General features: G+C 44.0%; 1 protein-coding gene across 8 annotated transcripts in view; it reads left to right on the plus strand.

Moving 5' to 3' along the window:
• The window catches only part of DGKG (diacylglycerol kinase gamma), a 210083-nt gene that overhangs the window by 104459 nt on the left and 84538 nt on the right, over positions 1–21086 (plus strand). For all 8 annotated transcript variants that reach the window (XR_012379230.1, XR_012379242.1, XR_012379229.1 and 5 more), the window contains one exon: positions 7048–7112. Coding sequence is in view for 1 of the 8 variants with exons in the window: in XM_073896004.1 (XP_073752105.1) it covers positions 7048–7112 (65 nt within the window). In the remaining 7 variants the exon portion in view is untranslated. The remainder of the gene's footprint in view (positions 1–7047; positions 7113–21086) is intronic.

Below are 21086 nucleotides of genomic sequence, written 5' to 3' on the forward strand. Positions count from 1 at the left end.
AACTTTGGTGGCTTAAAAAGAAAAAGGAAACAGAAGGGAAAATGATAGATAGCTTAAGGGAAGAGCAGGTTTAAGGAAAGGGTTTTTAATAAGACTAGAAGGGTGCCCGGGTGGCTCAGTTGGGTGAGCATCCGACTCTGGGTTTCAGCTCAGGTCATGATCTCAGGGTCGTGAGATCAAGCCCCATGTCAGCTCCGCACTGAGTGTGGAGTCTGCTTGGGATTCTTTCCCTCTTCCTCCTCCTCTGCTCCTCCCCACTGCGCATGTTCTCTCATTCTCTCTCGCAAATAAATTAAATAAATAAATAAATACAATCTTTAATAAGAAGACTAGAAGAAGAACCATGGAAGAGGAAAGGATGTTTTAAAATACCATATATTTACAGAATTTAAAATTTACCATACTTATAGGTATTTTCCTGATTCTTATGACTACATTGAAGGGCAGTATTCTCTCCATTTTGTAGATAAGAAAACAAAGCGTCAGATGAAGGGATTTGCTATCATTCTCTGGCTCCTAAGCCAGCACTGTTTTTCTATTACTACAACAGAAGACAGAGGCATCGCTGGACCGGCAGTCAGGGTCTGAGGGGACGGCAGATTGGACTAGCAGCATATTCAGGGTCCCTGTGCCCCGATCTGGTTTATCTCCCCAGCTCACCTGGCCTCAGGGGAGATGCCTCTCCCTAGGTCTCTTCGAGCTGCCCTCTCCAGTGACCTAAGCAGACCCCCTCCTTCCTCCTCTTGTTGGCTCAAAGGCTCCTGTCCCTTTTGGACCGCCCTTCAGGCCCTGCTTCCCCCAACAGGAACATACAGCCCTCAGCTGCTGCCAATGGGACGTGACCAACAGGTCTGGCGTTCAGGAGGCTTCTAGAGCATGGGCTTCCCATCATGGCAATTTCACAAAAACCTGTGTCCTTTTTTTAGAGTAACCAGAGTATAGCTTGCTAACATGTATTGAGTTCCTGCTGCACATGAGGCCCAGGTGGCCTATTGGTAGGCATAGTCATTATCCTTTCGTATTCTTTTTTTTTTTTAAGATTTTATTTATTTATTTGAGAGAGAGAGAGAGAGAATGAGAGATAGAGAGCACGAGAGGGAAGAGGGTCAGAGGGAAAAGCAGACTCCCTGCCAAGCCCGATGTGGGACTCGATCCCGGGACTCCAGGATCATGACCTGAGCCGAAGGCGGTCGCTTAACCAACTAAGCCACCCAGGTGCCCTATCCTTTTGTATTCTGTAAGAAGGAACTCTAGCTTAGAACAATACAGAGTGGTGGAGCCGAGAACCACTAGTGTTGACCTCCAGAACCCCCTGAGCTGTGGACCAGGAGCTCTACAGCCTCTGCACAGCCCCCACACAGCCCCCTCCATCTTCAAATGCTTTCCTTCACTGGGGTGGGGGGGTGGCGGGCAGGGAGTCTCAATATTTAGTGTGTGATGGCTCACTGGTGCCTTTTGTCAGAGATGCACATTCCACCCCCATGATAGATCCTGGTTTGTATTCTGATTCAGTTGGTCTGGGCGAGGTCTGGAAGTTTGTATTTTTAACAGGCCTCTGAGATAATTCTGATGTAGATGGTCCCAACCAAGTCTTCAGTGAGTGGAGACAGCCCATCAGAACAGAGAAGAATGGTCCAAGAAGTGTTCTTACACAGGAGCAGAAACCAGAACTGAACTAGATGAAGGAGAAAAATGATAGCAAGGAGGGGACACAGGCCCTGCAAGCAGCCAGACGGAAGGGAGAGTGGAGTACCAGGGCTGGTTGCCCTGCCTGGGAATTCTAGATGGCAGCTCACAGCCATGGCTGCCTTCAGAGTCTTTAGCCCCACATCTTCTCTTTCTTGACACACTCGGCTCTGGCTGCCAAAACATGATTTTTTTTTTTTAAGATTTTATTTATTTGACAGAGAGATAGAAAGCACAAGTAGGCAGAGTGACAGGCCGAGGGAGAGGGAGAAGCAGGCTCTCTGCTGAGCAGGGAGCCAGACGTGGGGCTCGATCCCAGGACCCTGGGATCCTGACCTGAGCCGAAGGCAGCCACTTAACGACTGAGCCACCCAGGTGCCCTCAAAACATGATTCTTGGTACCTCCTGTCTGTTTCTACATAGTGCCATATGCAAAAAAATTCACTCACTCAGTATTTCCTGACCATGGATAAACACACCGAAAAGGCATAAATAGCTTCACCTTACCTAGATAACCTCACCCTAATCCCAAGAGCCATGATGATCATGGTTTTAATTCATTTTTGCAAATAAGTAGGAAGGAAGGAAGTTGGGGGACAGGAGGAAGGAAAGGAGACCACCTAATTGTCCCCCAAGGAAATGCATACAAACAGATTCTCCATCACACTCAGCGGTCAGGGTATTTATTTGCCTGGGGCTGACTTATAATAATCCAATCTGTTCATCTTTCAAGTTATAAAGAAATCTTTCTCACGATTATTTTTTCATACGCCTTTCGCTTGTGCGTGTTTAATATTTTATTGCGAAGCAGTGAGGAACCAGGACGGTTTTTATCTCTTTGGTTTACCCTTAGGCTTCTCTCAATAAAATGTTTGCAGGGTTTGTATGCTCGCTCTTTAAAAGTTGGAAAGGGAAATTCTTGGGAAAGCAAGTAGCCAACACGCAACTCTAACAGAATCTGGGGCTGACATTTGCAGAAGCTCTTCCTCCCTATTTGACTTCCCAAACTTTGTAAGAGAAGACATCGGTATGTAAACCAACCCCGCAATTTTACTTCCTTGTGATAATTAGAGTCAGACTCCTTTGGCAAAGAGAGCCATGCAAAGTCTTTGCCCCTTTGGAAGGACCTGGAATATCTGAGTGATGTCCGGAGTCTGCTCCCTGGTGTATAAAAGGTGACAATGAGGACCGCTGCTGTGGTGGTCGCAGGTGCTAGAGCATTTGCCCTGACAAGTTCAGCGGGGCCCCCCGGGTGCCAGCAGAATCCATGTCATGCGTGGAGGGATCAACAGGGCAGATCCTCCTGGCCCACCCGGAGAGCCAACTGTGGCCCCATCATCACCACATTGCCATCACCTACATACGTGCCGGCCCTCCACCAGTGACAAGTTGACAGAGTCGGCCTTCTCCATCCCCTCAACTGACAACACCCCCTGGCAGGAGATTTTCAACATAGTCATTCCGGCTGCTACTTCCTCCGGCTTCTCTGGCCTCCTCGTCCCTGCTCTTTATTTTTGGATTTGCAGAAATGTCAGGATGGCCAGGTATCAGGGACAGGAAGTTTGGGCCCGTGAAAATAATTCCTGGGGTATGTGTAACTCCAAATACCTCAAAGGCTCTGCTTTCACTGAGCCTCCACGGGAGGAGTGAACAGCTAATCCCTTGATTCAATGAAATCTATTTCTGATGCTAGGGGAGCCCGGGGACCAAGGAGAGACCGCCATCACCACACTAACCTGCACACCATTCTCCACCTTACAGATTGTACTTCTCAGGCTTCACAAGCTAAGTTTCCACAATGATGAGCCCCCTACCCATTAGGGAATTTATCAAAAAGTAATCACTTTCCCTGCAACTTTTTGGATTCCCTCAGTGTCAGGTTCTTGTCTGTCACCTGTGAGAGCCCTTGGAGGTCCTAAGACAATGGGACTGGGAGGTGTCTGGGACAAAGAGTCTACACTCTTTTTCATCCTCCGATCTGCCATAATTTTTCAGAACTATTCAAATTCCAAATGATCTGTTTTATTGTCTCCTTTGTCCTTTTTATCTCCATAAGTTGCCCAAGTGACTTGGACCTGTGTTGTGCAATATGGTGGCCATTAGCTGTGTATGGCGATTGTGTACTTGCAATGGGGCTAGTCTAAGTTGAGAGACACTGTAAGTATAAAATACACACCAAATTTCAAAATATAGTATAAAAGAATTTTAAACATCTCAGTAATTTTTATATTGACTACATGTTGTAGTGATAATATTTGTCAATGAAAATATATTATCAAAGTTAATTTCGCCTTTTTCTTCTCACTTATTAATGTGGCTACTAGAAAATTTTAAATTTATTTCTATCAGCACTGGCCTAGACATCCAAGTATCTCAGAGTCCGAATGACGGCGGCTTATATTTGGAAGGGACACAAAAATCTTTTGGACTTTCAGTTTTAGCTCAGGAAAGAACAGCCCATCATCTCCTCTGTTCCTCACACCTCACAGAAGGGACACCGGAAAGTGACCTTCAGAAATGCCATCACTTCCAAGGCTTTGCAATTCCCATCTCCATCCACCTGCCCCTTCAAAAATGGAAGTCTTATTTTGCTGTAATTATTACCAAGAAATGGTTTGAACCGTTGTAGCACTGGTTTCCAAAATTTAAAGAAATCACTATTGAATATAAACACACCCAGCTCAGTGCCTGCCACAGAGCTCAATAGAGGGCAAAGGTGAATCTCCATTCTTTTTAATTCCCACGTAGAGAAACGTGGTCAGAGTCAGAGTCTTTATCAGCATCTCCTTTTCAAGACTCAACAGCAAAGGACCTGCTCTGCTCTCCCTTGCTACTTTGTGTATTGGAGGGAGATTACATCGGAACCCTCCCCCGCGCCCCCCCCCCCCCCCGCCCTGCTTAACTAACAATATTGTAAAGGCTGCTCTTTGTGAAAAGAAGCTTTGCAAAACCTAGTTTAAAGAGAAAACAACAACGGGGCACCTGGGTGCCTCAGTTGGTTAAGTGTCTGCCTTCAGCTCAGGTCATGATCCCAGGGAGCCTGCTTCTCCCTCTGCCTGCCGCGCCCCCGGCTTGTGCTCTCTCTTTCTCTGTCAAATAAATAAATAAGATCTTTAAAAACAAAAACAGCAAGGATAATCAGAACTGTGCAGAGGGAGGGAGCCTGTGCACATATCCCTGAGAATAAGAAGACCAGCAGCCAGTCATAACAGTCTTAGGGGTGCGGGGAGGGTCACAAAGCACAAATCGTGCCAGGCAACATGTGATGGCTTTTTCCTTTGCTCCTCTTTCTTTCTTTTCTTTTCTCCTGACAGAAGAAAATTAGTGCTTCAAAGGAACACAAGTTGATGGAGTGTTTTCTTGAATTCTAGAGAAGCATTTGACAGATGTCACATGAATCTTATTCAGAGTGTTCACTGAAACTTGCTCAGAGCCAGGGAGGGAGAATGAAGGCCTGCTGTCTGGGGAAGCCACCCAGGACAGAGGCTTGGGGGCCCTGCGCATCTCCCACCATGTGTCCACAGGGGTTGCCTAACCAAGACCTTCAACTCTCCATGTGTCTTAAAAGAAAAATGAAACAATCAGTAACTAGAGTTTAAATGTTAAATTCCCAGGCACCTGGGTGGCTCAGTCAGTTAAGCGTCTGCCTTCAACTAGGGTCATGATCCCCGGGTCCTGGGATCAAGCCCCACATTGGGCTTGCTGCTGAGCAGGGAGTCTGCTTTTTCCTCTACCCCTCCTCCCTGCTTGTGAGATCTCTCTCTCTCTAACTCAAATAAATAAAATATTTTTCTAAAGAAAAATAAATGTTAAATTCCCAAAACATTATTTCAGCAGGGAGTGTTGGCCAACCACACACACAAAAAAACCGACTTGCCTCTGTAGTGGGTTGCTCGCTGGATTTACTCCTCTGCCAAGTACAAGTATGACAGAAGCCCCTCTTGACCCCCTAATTTGCTTCCAGACTTTCTGTTTCCCACCATTATCCTATATTTTACTCACCACACACAGCACATGCTCCAAAAAAGCTTCTCCACTGAACGATACCTCCTGATGTTAAAAAATAATGATAACGTTCAGAAATTTTCTTTTGTGAGTCCATACCAAGAAACGGAATTAATATGCATTCGCTTAAATGGAATTTCAGTTCTCTTTTAGCCATATAGTGTAGTAAACGAGTTTCTGTAGCTTTTTTCCTGCACGTATCTGAGTCAGCTCCCTTGTTTCTGTGTCACTCCCCACCCCCCAAGTTCGGTTCACCTGTTTCTTTCTAAAGTCCACCCCTGCACGTAACGTGTTGGCCTGAGGCCTGAGCGGTGAAGGGGCTCAACACATTCTTCTGCTGGAAAATGAGACCATTAATGAGGGTGAAAGACCAAGTGTGAGGAGGAAAGGTGAGCTCGGTTTTAGGTCTGAAGCTCAGGGTTGGTTCTACAGATATACATTGTGGAGACACCAGAGATGCTAGTAGTAAGTGTGAGAACTCGAGATGGCCCATGACATGGAGTGTAGACTACAGATAGGACTCAAGGCTGAGAAGTTCTGGTCAGAGAATGTAGAGCCCAGAAGCATGGTGTCATGGGAGCTTTCCTAATAGTTCTGAGGAGCAGGTAGCCAATAGCGCAGCAAAGGGGTGTGCAAATAGGAAAGCAAAGTGTCCATAGAAAGTGGTAGTGAGGCTCTTCTTGACCTTGGGGAAGGTCCTTTCTGTGGAGATCAAGTAAAAGAAGCCAGAAGTTTAAATATATTTTTATTATCTACTAAGCATGTTATTCAATGCTACTAATTATTTCTATTGATAAGAATGATTAGAATTAATATATAACAGCATCCACCGAAGTCAGTTTTCTGGGTTTGACAATGTACCATAGTTACATAAGATGTTATTGGGGGAAGCTGGGTGAAAGGGATACAGGAACTCTCTGTACTATTTTTGCAACTTCTTGTGAGTCTTAAAATATTCCAAAATAAAAAGTATTTTTTAAAAAGAGTTAATATGGCAAGGCATTTCCAGAAATTCACACTCAGCCCGATGCACACATGGGCGTCTGCACTGTAACTGCCCCCACACCCAGACACCCTCTCTTCCCTCAAAGGGCAGCGGCTGTCCCCTTCATTCACCCTAAACTCTGACCGAGAATGAAAACTGCAAGGAGTCGACTGGCATAGGCTCTACAAGCACTGGTGGCTAGCCCCTAACCTTGGACCTGGTGTTCACCCTTTGCGGGAGCGTCCTGTTCTCCCCTGTGACACGGACTCTCCAGGTTTGGAGGATTTCAGTGAGAGCCTGTGTGCTTCCTTTCTGCATGGCACGGTCATGACCACTAACCAGGCGTCTGCTTCCCTGTCTTTCCCTTTCAGGATGCTTCCATCGCACACAGATTCCACGTGATGAGAGAGAAACACCCTGAAAAATTCAACAGCAGGTAAGAGTGCCATGAGGCTGCAGCCCCCGCCGCACGGCCCGCCGGCCCCGCCCCTCCCCCACGCAGCCGGGCCAGACCGAGGCCTCCACCTGCTCTTGCCCAAACGTTTTGGCCCGGCCGCCCAGGGACTTCGCTTTCCTGCCACGTTGCCGGAAGGACGGTTTCCATTTCCAAGCAGAAAACGGTGTCAGAAACCTGCCGCAGCCTGGTCGCCTGTCCCCTCCCAGAGGATGCCGTGCAGAGGGTGGGATTGCGGGGCTGGCAGGGAGGGCGTGGTATGCCCGCCTTGAGGGGTGGGGATCTGCTCTTGGCTAACTGGAACCCCCCCTCCCGGGGCTTGGCCGCTTTCTCTAGACAGAAAGCTCCCGCAGCCCCAGCCCACCCCGGAATTTCTGTGGGGAGGGACAGGCAGGATGGCCGGGGCGGGAGGTGGGGTGGGGGGCTCAGATTCTCTCGGTCTCGAAGGGAGGGGGCGGCAGCGGAGGGGCCGGGGCTGGGAGGGCCGAGAGGGCGTCGCCTCCGCATCCCCCGACAGCAGAGGGCAGCAGAGAGAGGTCCCTGCAAGGGCTGTGTGACCGGGAACCCACCAGGTCCCAGCCTCAGCCCCTGTGTGAAGCCTGAATGTTAGGTCCAAAATTACAAGGAGAGAGAAAACCAGATCTTTTGCAAACAAAACTAAACCCTTCTTGCTGGTGGGAGGGAATATGCGTGAAGTGAGTTGTGACTGGCGTATAGCTACCCCTAGGATTGCTAAAATACCTTTCTCCATTCTTCTTTCTTTTTTTCTTCTCTTTGGTTGATTTCCATCCCTTTTCCTCTTTGTTGTGCCCTTTCAAGCTGACCATGGGCTCCCACCCCACCCTCCAGCAGGTGGGGAGGAAGAATGCGGACTGAGCCTGAGGGAGTGACTTATATAGCCCATAGGATTCTCTTCTGAGCAGAGGTTGTTTGAAGACATTTGTTTTAAAGGTTCACACCCCCCTGCTCGCTTCGGCAGCATATATACTAAAGATCCACACCCCAAAGAGCACCATCATTTTCATTCCTGCTCCTTTCCCCTGACCCCACTGCCTGGGAGGTTAACCCCGGGAAAAAGAAAGTCTTATCATAACATACTTCAGCTTCAGGAAAAGCGATCTATGGGATCTACTAGCTGAACTAATCTTCTTAGCGTGGGCCTTCTGTCCCAAGCCTATTCCATCTGGCTCTCTCACCCAGCCTACGCATACTTACAAATCACTATTAACAGGTATACATTCAACCCCCACCCTTACTGTAATCAGCTGAGCCTCCATGTACATTCCTTGTCCCTCTCACATGCACGCTAGCTTATTCCTTCTCTTCCACCCGTTGCAGACGTCTTAGGTGCTCTTTTCACAGAGGGGGCCTTATGCATACTCATGCACACATACTTGTTAAAATGCCATATGCTTGTGAGATCCATAGGGGTTCTGCTCATTCATTCATTCCACACTAGCTTTAGAAAATAGACTCCGTGCCAGGCACTGTTCTGTAGGTGTTTTGAACAGACATGTGTTGTAGGGGCTCACAGTCCAGTGGTGCAGACCGGAAGGCAGACATGCAGAGTGATTTGTGTTCAGTGGTATGAATCGAGCTAACCTGTGGAACACAAAGCAAGGACATGGATTTGGCGTGGAGGGGCTTCTACCCATGGAGATGCCAAGACACGGGAAACAAGTGTGTATTTTCCAGGTTGGCAAAAAGAGAAGGGTAGCCCAGGGAGAAGGAAGCAAATGTATAAAAGGATAATAACAAGGAATGAGAGAAGGCAGGATGCCTGGGGAAGAGCAAGGGAAGAAGCAAAACCCCTGTAGTTTGTAGAGAGTGAGGAAGCAGAGGGAGGCAGAAATTTCTCCATATTCCATAAATCAGTAGGTCAACACAGGACATAAATAGAGTAGTTGCCAATTGCCCACAGGATTAAATACAATTAGAAAGATACCTCTGTCAGAAAAAAAGGTGTCATTGTGCATTTCACTGTGATCTTGTGACTGTTTTTCCTTCCCATTTCCCCATCCCATTAATAAGACTATTCTGCAATTAGCTGCACACCCTTCCCCTGGTCGAGGTCAAGGTAGTGTGGTTGCCCAGGATGAGAGGCACACAGATTTGCGTGTAAATCCACATGCCTGCAAATAAGTGGAGACCTAGCGGCACAGAGGTGGGCCCTGTTGCACAAGGTCCTAGCAGCCTTCCTAGTAAGAACTTTGAGTCCCTGCTGCTTCTACCCTGCCTGCTTGCTCATGTGGAAAATACTCATGAGTGCCCACTTTGTCCGCTGAGAGGCAGGCGAGCAGCCATTTTCTCCAGGCTTCCTTATTTAGCTTTGGAGATGGTTTTAAATAGGCAGGTGGTTGTTGCCATGGTTACCCCATTACACCAGCGGCTAAACTTAGGAAGGGCCACAAGGGATAGGAAGAAAGCTTGATACCCGGGATTTGGAAATGTAAACGATATTATCAAACAAGCCTTCCTTTTATTCTGTTGAACTTAGGTTTTCCAGAGAGTAGTCAGGGCTTGGCTAGATGTCCTTACGGTGAAGGTGCCGGGCTGGGCATTCAGGGACAACCCTGAGGTTAAATCTAAGAAGTTGTAACTGTTTTGTTTTGTTTTGTTTTGAACATGGGCTAGAATTTATCAGGGAACTTGAATGTTTCACATGGCTCATTCAGTTTTCTGGGCTATTCTAACAGGAATTCTTAACCTGAGGTACAAAGGCTGCAGGAGTTCTGAGAATACCTTGAAATTGTATAGAGGACACTGAATATAGTTTTCTGGAGAGAAAGTCCATAACTAGCAGAGGGCTCTCACAGGGACCCATAGCCCTCTAATGGTTAAAAATCACAATTCTGAGGCCTCCTTAAATCCTAAAAGGGGCTTGGGGTTTGGTTGGGGTTTTAGGAAATTCTTCCTCTGGTGGCTTCTTTACACAGGTTGTTGCCAGAGAAGGTGGTTGGTTGTCCAAAACTAAGTTATGTTCCCTAGTGGAATAGCTTTGTTAATGGAGCAAGAACCAGACCCAAGAATGCAGGAACATGAGCCAAGTGCGGTGGGCAAGAATAAAAAGGCCTTTAATGGCAGAGACGGGGCTATTTTTGGAACATTCTGCTTCCTAATCATTGACAGGCTAATAATTAATTGCTAATTTAGAAATATTATGAAAAAATATCATCTTGTTGTTGGCAAAAACAACAGAAGACATTTAATTCAACTAAGATTCTAACGTGTTAGTTAGAAGGTGTTCTAGGCTACGAGGGTAAATAAAACCTGATTCCTGCCTTCAGGGAATTCATAGTCTAGCAAAGAAGGAAGAGTAATCTTCAAATATTTTTTACAAAGTGATTTTCACATACATGGAGGTTCCATTTTGTGGGTCATACAGAATAAAGGAAGTTGGATAGTGTAAGACACTTATTAAAGGTTGTATCCCTACGTCATTTGTAAATGAATTGTTTGGAGTGCAGAAATGGTGTTATAAGGGAACCAAAGTAAGAACTGTTATTTTTTGAGCTCCTACTAGGTGCCAGGTGATAAACCAGATTTTTCAAATACATTATATTATTGAAATCCCAAGATCACCTTACAAGGTAAATATTAGATAAAGGCATTTTATAGATAAAGACACTGAGACTGGGAGAAGCTAAGTCACATCACTGAAGTCCGACATCTTTTTCAGCACCGGAGCTGATGTGATTCTAAGCTAGCTCCTAACTCTTCCAGAGTTCCAACTCTTGTTTTCTGCACTTGGTGTCTCCGGTGGATTTCATTCATCAAATACCTATTGTATATCAAGCACGCTGATGGGTACTACATACATGGTCCCACTCAAGGTTCACAACATGCAAGGGTAAGTGCTACTATCTCCATTTTAGAGATGAAGATATTGAGGCAAAGGAGGGTAGAGCTTTTATCATCTCTACCCATCTTTATGGATTGTCTCTGGGGGAAGATGCCTCCTGAGTTAAAAAAGGGGACCACAGGCACACCACCCACTCTTAAGTTGTGTGGTATGACTATTCTCCCTATCTCAGTGTCCATAGCACAGAGCAGGACCAAATATATGATTGGTGCAGCCCACTGCAATGTCAAAATGCAGGGCCCCTTGTACAAAATTATTAAGAATTTCAAGTCCATGGGAGTAGAGCATTCATTAAACCAAGTACAGAACCCTTCTGAGTGTCGGGCTCCTTGCACCTATACAAATTTCTCTTCCATAAGCTGGCCCTGGCAAGGAGAGAGGAATTTATTTTTTGAAAAAAAAAACAAAAACAAAAAACAAAAAACCTTATATGTGCCAGGGCTCACAGAGGGGGGAAGTTTGCAATAAAGGTGAAGGAATGGAGGAAACAGGGCTTCAGCTAGCGGGGAGGGGAGGGGTCGTCAGTCCCTCAAACAGGCGGTAGTCAGTCTTAGCGGATGAGCTGATGACACCACTGAAGTCTTGCCGATATCTAAGGACCAATCCTCCACGGAGTTTCTGGATTAACTCTCCATGAAGGATTTTTTTTTATATATGGAATATGTACACAAAAGCTACCAAATTCCAATGTCACTGTGGTTGAGTGTCCAGAAAGAGGAGTCTAACTATGGAATTTTTTCGTTGTTGCTCAGAAACGCAGAGCACTTGAGGAATGTGTTATTCCAAACCTGTTGAGTGCCATCCACTTGAATATGTCCCTCAGCAGTTTAGGCTGAAGCAAGATACTTCCTGTTAGGCACTTCAAAGGGACCGAAACAGTGCTTCATTCCTACCAAAAGCTGACCACCTTTCCCAAAAGCCCTTGGGTAATTAATAGACCCTGGAGTGTTAGCTTTCTTGGAACCAAGCCCATGGAGTAATTGATGAGGGGTTCCCCCAGAAGCCCAACATAGCCTGAGACCGTAAGAGGTTGGAAATACATCTTGCAAATAACTAAGCAGTTAACAGATATTTATAGAATGAAGCAGCAGGGAAAAGTCTAAGTTGGCATCAAAAGTTGGCTCTGCGACTTACTAGCTGTGTGACCTTGGGCAAGTTACTTAATCTCTTTAATCCTTTGCTTCCTCCCCTGAAAATCTTGCAAGGTTGCTATAAGTATGAGGAGATCATGTGTAAGTTCATGGCACACAGTGGGTAATCAATAAACATTTGTTATTGAGTATTGTTGAATAACAAGCATGAGGAAAACATTACCTTAAATTGCCAATGAAATCAGTCATCATGAAGTCTTTGCTTTATTGGCATGGCCCTTGAACTGAAAAGTTGGAGGACAACTAAAAGTTGGAGGAGACCCCATCTGTGATACATTGAATCTATCATAATCCCTCTCCTAAGGGATGGGAGGATAGCATCAATTGGCCAGGATTGAGTTGGATTCTGTAGTCCTGGAGCGATAGAGAAAATTTCCTTCATAGGATCCATGGGTGTTCAAGAGGCAGAGATTTGGGATCTGAACACCAGAGATGCTACATCCAAATGCCCAGGCCAGGCTAGAGACAGGATCAAGGCTGGCGCCACAGACCCCAGCTGACATGGTAGGGGGAGGAACAGGGTAGGAGTAAGGGGGAGTTGCTGGGCAGGTGTCATGTGCTCCATGGGATACCTAGGGCTTACCAGCTGGGGCCATGGAGTGCAGTGTTGGTGGGTAGGGGGATGGCCAAGGGTAATCCGACAAGGTTCGTGACGACTCTTCATTCATGCTGACTCTCCCCTCACCCACCGAGCATCTTTTCTTCTACTTTAGATGAACACAGAGATATTCTGTAGGAGGCAAAATAGAAGCCAGCAAAGCTCAAATCATACAATTCTGAAAATGAAAGGGCCCTCCCCTCTTGAATACCTGTAGTATCCGTAGTCATATCACCATTTACATAAGATTTTCTTTCTTTTTTTTTTATCTAGAAATGAAACCATTCTAAGTCATTCTTTCCAGGAGCCCTGTGAGGTAGCCTAGTGTTACAGCCCAGGTGTTTGACTTTCCCAAAACATAAAGATACAACAGCAGGGTTAAAATGCTCACCATTGGAGGCTTCATTCTGTGCCCTGAATTGGGTTTTACTCTTCCTCGTCTAATCCTCGGCACCCAAGACAGACCTGCCCTAAGTACCCAGGGGTCCAAACTGTCTGCACCTGTTTCCCTCAATGTATCAAACTATTTTTTCAAACATCTGGGATTCAGAAAAAACCCCAAGTGAAGTTGATTGTGGCATTTCTATTTTTATTCTTACTCCCATAGATATTTAAAAAGGAAATGCAAACCTTATGCTTTGTGTTCAAGTACCTTTGACTCTTCAAGTCAGTTCTGACAGAGCAGCTTACTTAATTACTGGAATGTTTCTATACTAGCCCATAAAAATGTTTTATCCCCCACCCTCTCCACCCATCCTTGGAAGAGATGCAGGGAGTAAAATGAAATATGGGTTCATGTTTTTTTCACCAAGCGTTCATCATTATGCAACTGCATAAGTTCAGGGGTTTTTCTTGGCTGTCTTATTTGTTTACAGTCAGCCCTTGATTATTTGCAGAAACAAGGGAACAGCAACATGGATCATTTAGAGCTGTGGGTGTTACTAATACTTGTGTGCAAGTCTCACTACCTCAAAGATTCACAGCATTTTAATAATATGAAATCACATTGACTCTTTTTTTTAAGATTTACTTATTTATTTTTTTTAATTTTTTATTGTTATGTTAATCACCATACATTACATCATTAGTTTTGGATATAGTGTTCCATGATTCATTGTTTGTGCATAACACCCAGTGCTCCACGCAGAACGTGCCCTCTTTAATACCCATCACCAGGCTAACCCATCCCCCCACCTGCCTCCCCTCTAGAACCCTCAGTTTGTTTTTCAGAGTCCATCATCTCTCATGGTTCATCTTCCCCTCTGATTTCCCCCCCTTCATTTTTCCCCTCCTGCTATCTTCTTCTTCTTTTTTTTTCTTAACATATATTGCATTATTTGCTTCAGAGGTACAAATCTGTGATTCAACAGTCTTGCACAATTCACAGCGCTCGCCATAGCACATACCCTCCCCAATGTCTATCACCCAGCCACCCCATCCCTCCCACACCCCCACCACTCCAGCAACCCTCAGTTTGTTTCCTGAGATTAAGACTTCCTCATATCAGTGAGGTCATATGATACATGTCTTTCTCTGATTGACTTATTTCACTCAGCATAACACCCTCCAGTTCCATCCACGTCGTTGCAAATGGCAAGATCTCATTCCTTTTGATGGCTGCATAATATTCCATTGTGTATATATACCACCTCTTCTTTATCCATTCATCTGTCGATGGACATCTTGGCTCTTTCCACAGTTTGGCTATTGTGGACATTGCTGCTATAAACATTGGGGTGCACATACCCCTTCGGATCCCTCATTTGTATCTTTGGGGTAAATACCCAGTAGTGCAATTGCTGGATCGTATGGTAGCTCTATTTTCAACTGTTTGAGGAACCTCCATATTCTTTTCCAGAGTGGCTGCACTAGCTTGCATTCCCACCAACAGTGTAAGAGGGTTCCCCTTTCTCCGCATCCCGCCAACATCTGTCGTTTCCTGACTTGTTAATTTTAGCCATTCTGACTGGTGTGAGGTGGTATCTCATTGAGGCTTTGATTTGGATTTCCCTGATGCCAAGCGATGTTGGGCACTTTTTCATGTGTCTGTTGGCCATTTGGATGTCTTCTTTGGAAAAATGTCTGTTCGTGTCTTCTGCCCATTTCTTGATTGGATTATTTGTTCTTTGGGTGTTGACTTGATAAGTTCTTTATAGATTTTGGATACTAGCCCTTTATCTGATCTGTCATTTGCAGATATCTTCTCCCATTCTGTCGGTTGTCTTTTGGTTTTGTGGACTGTTTCTTTTGCTGTGCAAAAGCTTTTTATCTTGATGAAGTCCCAATAGTTCATCTTTGCCCTTGCTTCCCTTGCCTTTGGCGATGTTTCTAGGAAGAAGTTGCTGCAGCTGAGGTCAAAGAGGTTGCTGCCTGTGTTCTCCTTTAGGATTTTGATGGACTCCTGTCTCACGTTTAGGTCTTTCAACCATTTGGCGTCTATTTTTGTGTGTGGTGTAAGGAAATGGTCCAGTTTCATTCTTCTGCATGTGGCTGTCCAATGTTCCCAACACCATTTGTTGAAGAGACTGTCTTTTTTCCATTGGACATTCTTTCCTGCTTTGTCAAAGATTAGTTGACCATAGAGTTGAGGGTCCATTTCTGGGTTCTCTATTCTGTTCCATTGATCTGTGTGTCTGTTTTTGTGCCAATACCATACTGTCTTGATGATGACAGCTTTGTAATAGAGCTGGAAGTCCGGAATTGTGATGCCGCCGGCTTTGCTTTTCTTTTTCAACATTCCTCTGGCTATTCGGGGTCTCTTCTGGTTCCATACAAATTTTAGGATTATCTGTTCCATTTCTTTGAAAAAAGTGGATGGTATTTTGATGGGGATTGCATTGAATGTGTAGATTGCTCTAGGTAGCATTGACATCTTCACAATGTTTGTTCTTTCAATCCATGAGTATGGAGCGTTTTTCCATTTCTTTGTGTCTTCTTCAATTTCTTTCATGAGTATTTTATAGTTTTCTGAGTACAGATCCTTTGCCTCTTTGGTTAGATTTATTCCTAGGTATCTTATGGTTTGGGTTGCAATTGTAAATGGGATCGACTCCTTAATTTGTCACTCTTCTGTCTTGTTGTTGGTGTATAGGAATGCCACTGGTTTCTGTGCATTGATTTTATATCCTGCCACTTTACTGAATTCCTATATGAGTTCTAGCAGTTTTGGGGTGGAGTCTTTTGGGTTTTCCACATAAAGTATCAATATCATCTGCAAAGAGTGAGAGTTTGACTTCCTCTTTGCCGATTTGGATGCCTTTGATTTCTTTTTGTTGTCTGATTGCTGTGGCTAGGACTTCTAATACTATGTTGAATAGCAGTGGTGATAGTGAACGTCCCTGCCGCATTCCTGACCTTAAGGGGAAAGCTCTCAGTTTTCCCCCTACTTATTTATTTTTGAGGGAGAGAGAGCACATGGGGAAGGGCAGAGGGGGAGAGAGAATCTCCAGCAGAGTCCCCACTGGGCACAGAGCCCTACAAGGGTCTCCCTCTCACGACCCTGAGATCGTGACCTGAGCCAAAATCAAGAGTCGGAAGCTTACCGACTGAGCCACCCAGGTGCCCTGAAATCACATTGACTCTTAGCATTTCCTTCATTTTCCTCCTGGCTCCCCAGCCCACTGGAATGGGTAGCACAGCTTCTCAGACTGGTACACAGGAGCAGCCTTTGAGATCTAAAGGCTCCTTATAAAGTTGCTGGTTTGCCAGAACAGTACCTTATTGTAGCTTAACAGACCTTTTCTTCTAGCCCCTGCCAGGCTCAAACAAGAAAGGTATGATTGATATCAACAAAGAGAGGAATCAGTTTGTGATAACATCAGAAGAAACTTGAAAGCAAGCTATATTTTCAAGTTTTAGAACAGATAATCCAAAAATTATCAGTATTTATTGATTGATTTTTAGAAATATTTCCATCAAAGGGCTCAAGATGTAATAATATCATCAAGTTCAAAAAGGTTAAGGTCAGCATAATAAGTTCCCGGAAGAAAGTCAAAGTAAGGTTAAGAACTGGCTAGCTCCTCAAATGGGTGTTGACAGTGTGGATGCTTTCCAGAGGGAAGAGGTCAGGAAAGTGCTATAATTAATGTCTTATAAGGAAAGACTGAATCTGGGATTGTTTCACCCAAAGAAGAGAAGACTTAGGGAGAGTGATTATTGACCTCAAATACTTAAGTATTTCTCATAAAGGCGGAATTGGGTTATTTTGCCTGATAAATCAATGGGGAAAATGACTGGAAAAACCAATTTAAGCTTATTAAGCACCATATATAGGACATCAGTTCTACCAATTAAAGCCATCCTCAAGTGCAGGGGGCTACCAATGAGAGCATTTTCAGATTTTAATGTCCAGGCAGCTGCTGGACAAACATCTGGGGATCCAGGGAGGCCAGGTGCCCAAGGGTACAAGTGCTATCATCAGACAATCTGAATTCAAATGCTGGAGTTGTCATAATCACTTATATGCGAACTTCATCAAGTTACTCTTCTAAGCCTTAGTCTGCTCACCTGCAAAATTGGGATATAATACTTTATTTGTTTCCTATGGTTGCTGTAGCAAATTACCACAAACTAAGTGGCTTAAAACAACACTGATTTATCATATTGCAGTTCTGGAGGTCAGAAATCTGAAATAGGTCTCACTGGGCTAAAATCAAGGTATCCTTGGGGCTGCATTCCTTTCTGGGGGCTCTAGGGGAAATTCCATTTCTTTACCTTTTCTAACATCTAGAGGTTGTCTACATTCCTTGGCTGGGGCCCCCTTCTATCTTTAAAGCCAGCAATGGCCAGTCAAGTCTTTCTCTACGTGGCATCCTTTTGACAGTCTCCTTCTGCCTCCCTCTTCCACTTAAAAGAATCCTTATGATTATATTGGACCCACTCAGATAATTCAGGATCACCTCCCTATTCAAGGTCAGCTGACTGCCAATTCAATTCCACCTGCAACTTTAATTGCCTTTTGCCATATGAATTAACATATTCACAACTTCCAAGAATTAGAACATGGACATTTTCAAGACATTATTCTGTCTACTACAAATACCTTACCTAAGTACCATAGAATTATTCTGAAGCTCCATTTAAAAGCAATGCATTTAAAGTGCTTATTACAAAGGCTTGGCACATTGATACTAGATTACTATTATTATCATTATGATTATTAGTATTTACATTATTACAAAAATAGATCCTACATCAAATAATAGTCATCTTGGATCACTCAAGCCCTTACTGAAATTTGGTGATTCTCTAAAAGGGACAGATAAATATCTGTTGGTCAGAGGACATGAGTCATCAATACAGCAATATATGATGTGCTTTTTTCTCTTCATTTATCTTGATAAAATTTTTTCAATGCATTTATCATTATTTAATAATATAAAGTATGATTACATAATACATTGCAATATCATTGTAAATAATTTGTAGGGGCGCCTGGGTGGCTCAGTCGGTTAAGTGTCTGCCTTCGGCTCAGGTCATGATCCCAGGGTCCTGGATCGAGCCCCATATTGGGCTCCCTGCTCAGCGAGAAGCCTGCTTCTCCCTCTCCCTCTGCCTGTCGCTCCCCCCTGCTTGTGCGCACACTCTCTCTGTCAAATAAATAAATAAATAAAATCTTTTTAAAAAAAATTAAAAATATTCTAAAAATAATAAATAAATAATTTGTAAAGTTCAGAAACGTTAAAGAAGAAACCAATCACTCATAGTGCCATCACTCAGAAACACAATATTACCTTTTTGGTGCATTTCAGTTTACTTGATACACATATTTTTAAATATTTGTGATAACATGTTTTTATAAACTTATATGTACCATTTCTCAAAACAACTTTTCTTTATATGAGTAATTAAGGCTTATTGTGGAAAAAATCTTATTGTCCCCCAGGAAATAAACACTGTTAGCATTATAATATATTTTTTCCATACTTGCACTGTACAGTTTTTTTTTACTTGAGATCACACTGTACACACTGGTTTAAAACACTATTAACACAGTAGGGGCATCTGGATGGTTAAGTGTCCAGCTCTTGATTTCGGCTCAGGTTGTGATCCCAGCGTCCTGGGATCGAGCCCTCTGTTGGGCTCCGTGCCCAACAGGGTGTCTGCTTGAGGATTCTTTCCCTCTCCCTCTGACATTTACCCCACTTGCACTCACTCTCTTCCCTCCCCCTCAAATAAATAACTCTTTTTTAAAAAATACCATTAACACAGTAACATTTACAGGTTTTGGAGGGAAGTGGATATAAAGGAGCGATTAGAATGAGTTTATCTGCAGTGGGAATTTTATTATTCTTCTCTAATTAAAAAAAAAACCCAATGATTTTGTTCAGTCAATATGAGAGTTTTAAAGATATCATTACTCAAGTCCCTTTGCAAGTGAAATAACTATTTGATATGTTATGCAACTCTACTTTTGTGGAAGGAAAATTTGAAAATTTGACTCTCTTAGCACAGTCCGGTACGTGGTTTTGCTGTATTGGAATAAGACCAGTTTGTGTTTTATGTGACCATGAGAGGTAACAAAAGTTGCCGTCTGAACTATGCAGTGGTGTAGTGGCTTAAGCACACAGAATATCTGGGTATTTATTTATTTTTTTATTTAAGTTTTATTGTTATGTTAATCACCATACATTACATCATTAGTTTTGGATGTAGTGTTCCATGATTCATTGTTTATGCATAACACCCAGTGCTCCACGCAGAACGTGCCCTCTTTAATACCCATCACCAGGCTAACCCATCCCCCCACCCGCCTCCCTTCTAGAACCCTCAGTTTGTTTTTCAGAGTCCATCGTCTGTCATGGTTCATCTCCCCCTCCAATTTACTCCCCTTCATTCTTCCCCTCCTGCTATCTTCTTTTTTTTTTCTTAACATATATTGCATTATTTGTTTCAGAGGTACAGATCTGTGATTCAACAGTCTTGCACAATTCACAGTACTCGCCATAGCACATACCTTCCCCAATATCTATCACCCAGCCACCCCATCCCTCCCACTCCCCCCACCACTCCAGCAACCCTCAGTTTGTTTCCTGAGACTAAGAATTCCTCATATCAGTGAGGTCATATGATACATGTCTTTCTCTGATTGACTTATTTCACTCGGCATAACACCCTCCGGTTCCATCCACGTCATTGCAAATGGCAAGATCTCATTCCTTTTGATGGCTGCATAATATTCCATTGTGTATATATACCACATCTTCTTTATTCATTCATCTGTCGATGGACATCTTGGCTCTTTCCACAGTTTTGGCTATTGCGGACATTGCTGCTATAAACATTGGGGTGCACCGACCCCTTCGGATCCCTACATTTGTATCTTAAGTGGTGGTTTTCCCAACGTAATCAGCATTGCTCCAACCTCCACTGACAATGAGAGCCATCATTTTTTAATGTTTTCAAGAATTTCATGTACATTATTTTTAACTGGCACAACTCTCCAAGTATAAGGTAAATATTGTTAATCCATTTTACAGATGAGGACATTGAGGCTCAGAGAGATGATGCAGCTTGTTCAAGAACATATAACTAGGTAACAGGGGAACTGCTATTAAAACCTAGGTCTGTGTGATTCTGCAGCCTCCACTGATCCTGTTACATTTCCCTGCATCTCTGCATACCCAGTTTGGTGCCCCATGACCAAGGAAACACCCAAGAAAGAGACTAGAGAAGAACCACAGAGATAATTAACGGCCCCATGAGAAAACCTTAAATAAACCAAAATCTTTTTGTTTGGTTTTTCTTTTTTTTTTTTTTTTTTTTTTTTTGAGAGGAAAAGCAGAGAATGTGTTGAGACTAGGCCTCAAGTGTGTGAAGGATTCACAACAGGAAATACTGACCACACCTTACTCTTCATCTCAGCTCAGGAAAGAATGAGAAGGGGAGAATGTGCTTCTAAAGTGAGGAATTGCTGTTTTGGATGGGAGGAAGATTCTTCTGGCCTGGAGACCTATTAAAGGCTAAAATGAGTTACTGAGAGGAGTTGTGGAATATCTTTCAAAGGTTTCTAAAAAAAGGAGCCAGACTCATTCATCTGGATGACAAAACACATCATCTTCTCTGAGCCCAGGGGTGAGCTTATGGTACCCACTGAATGAGAACCCTCTGCCTCCCACCCAACAACGAACTGGGGTGCTCCCTAGGAGACCTTTACCTCCTTTGTTCCTCAGCTCCCTGTTGGTCCCCATGATGTCGCCTCCTCAGGATTTCCTCAGCAGGCCCCTGGCCATCTTGATGCTCTTTGTTCTCAGACCCTCAGTTTGGCAGCCGCCCATGTTTTTGTCCTGTTTCTGTCACACAAGGACCTGCTGCCACACTCCTTGTCCCATTTTATAGAACTTAAA

This window comes from Callorhinus ursinus, unplaced genomic scaffold, assembly GCF_003265705.2.
Source record: "Callorhinus ursinus isolate GAN/ISIS: 27379988/994484 unplaced genomic scaffold, GSC_fseal_2.0 scaffold1, whole genome shotgun sequence".
In the NCBI taxonomy this organism is placed as follows: domain Eukaryota; kingdom Metazoa; phylum Chordata; class Mammalia; order Carnivora; family Otariidae; genus Callorhinus; species Callorhinus ursinus.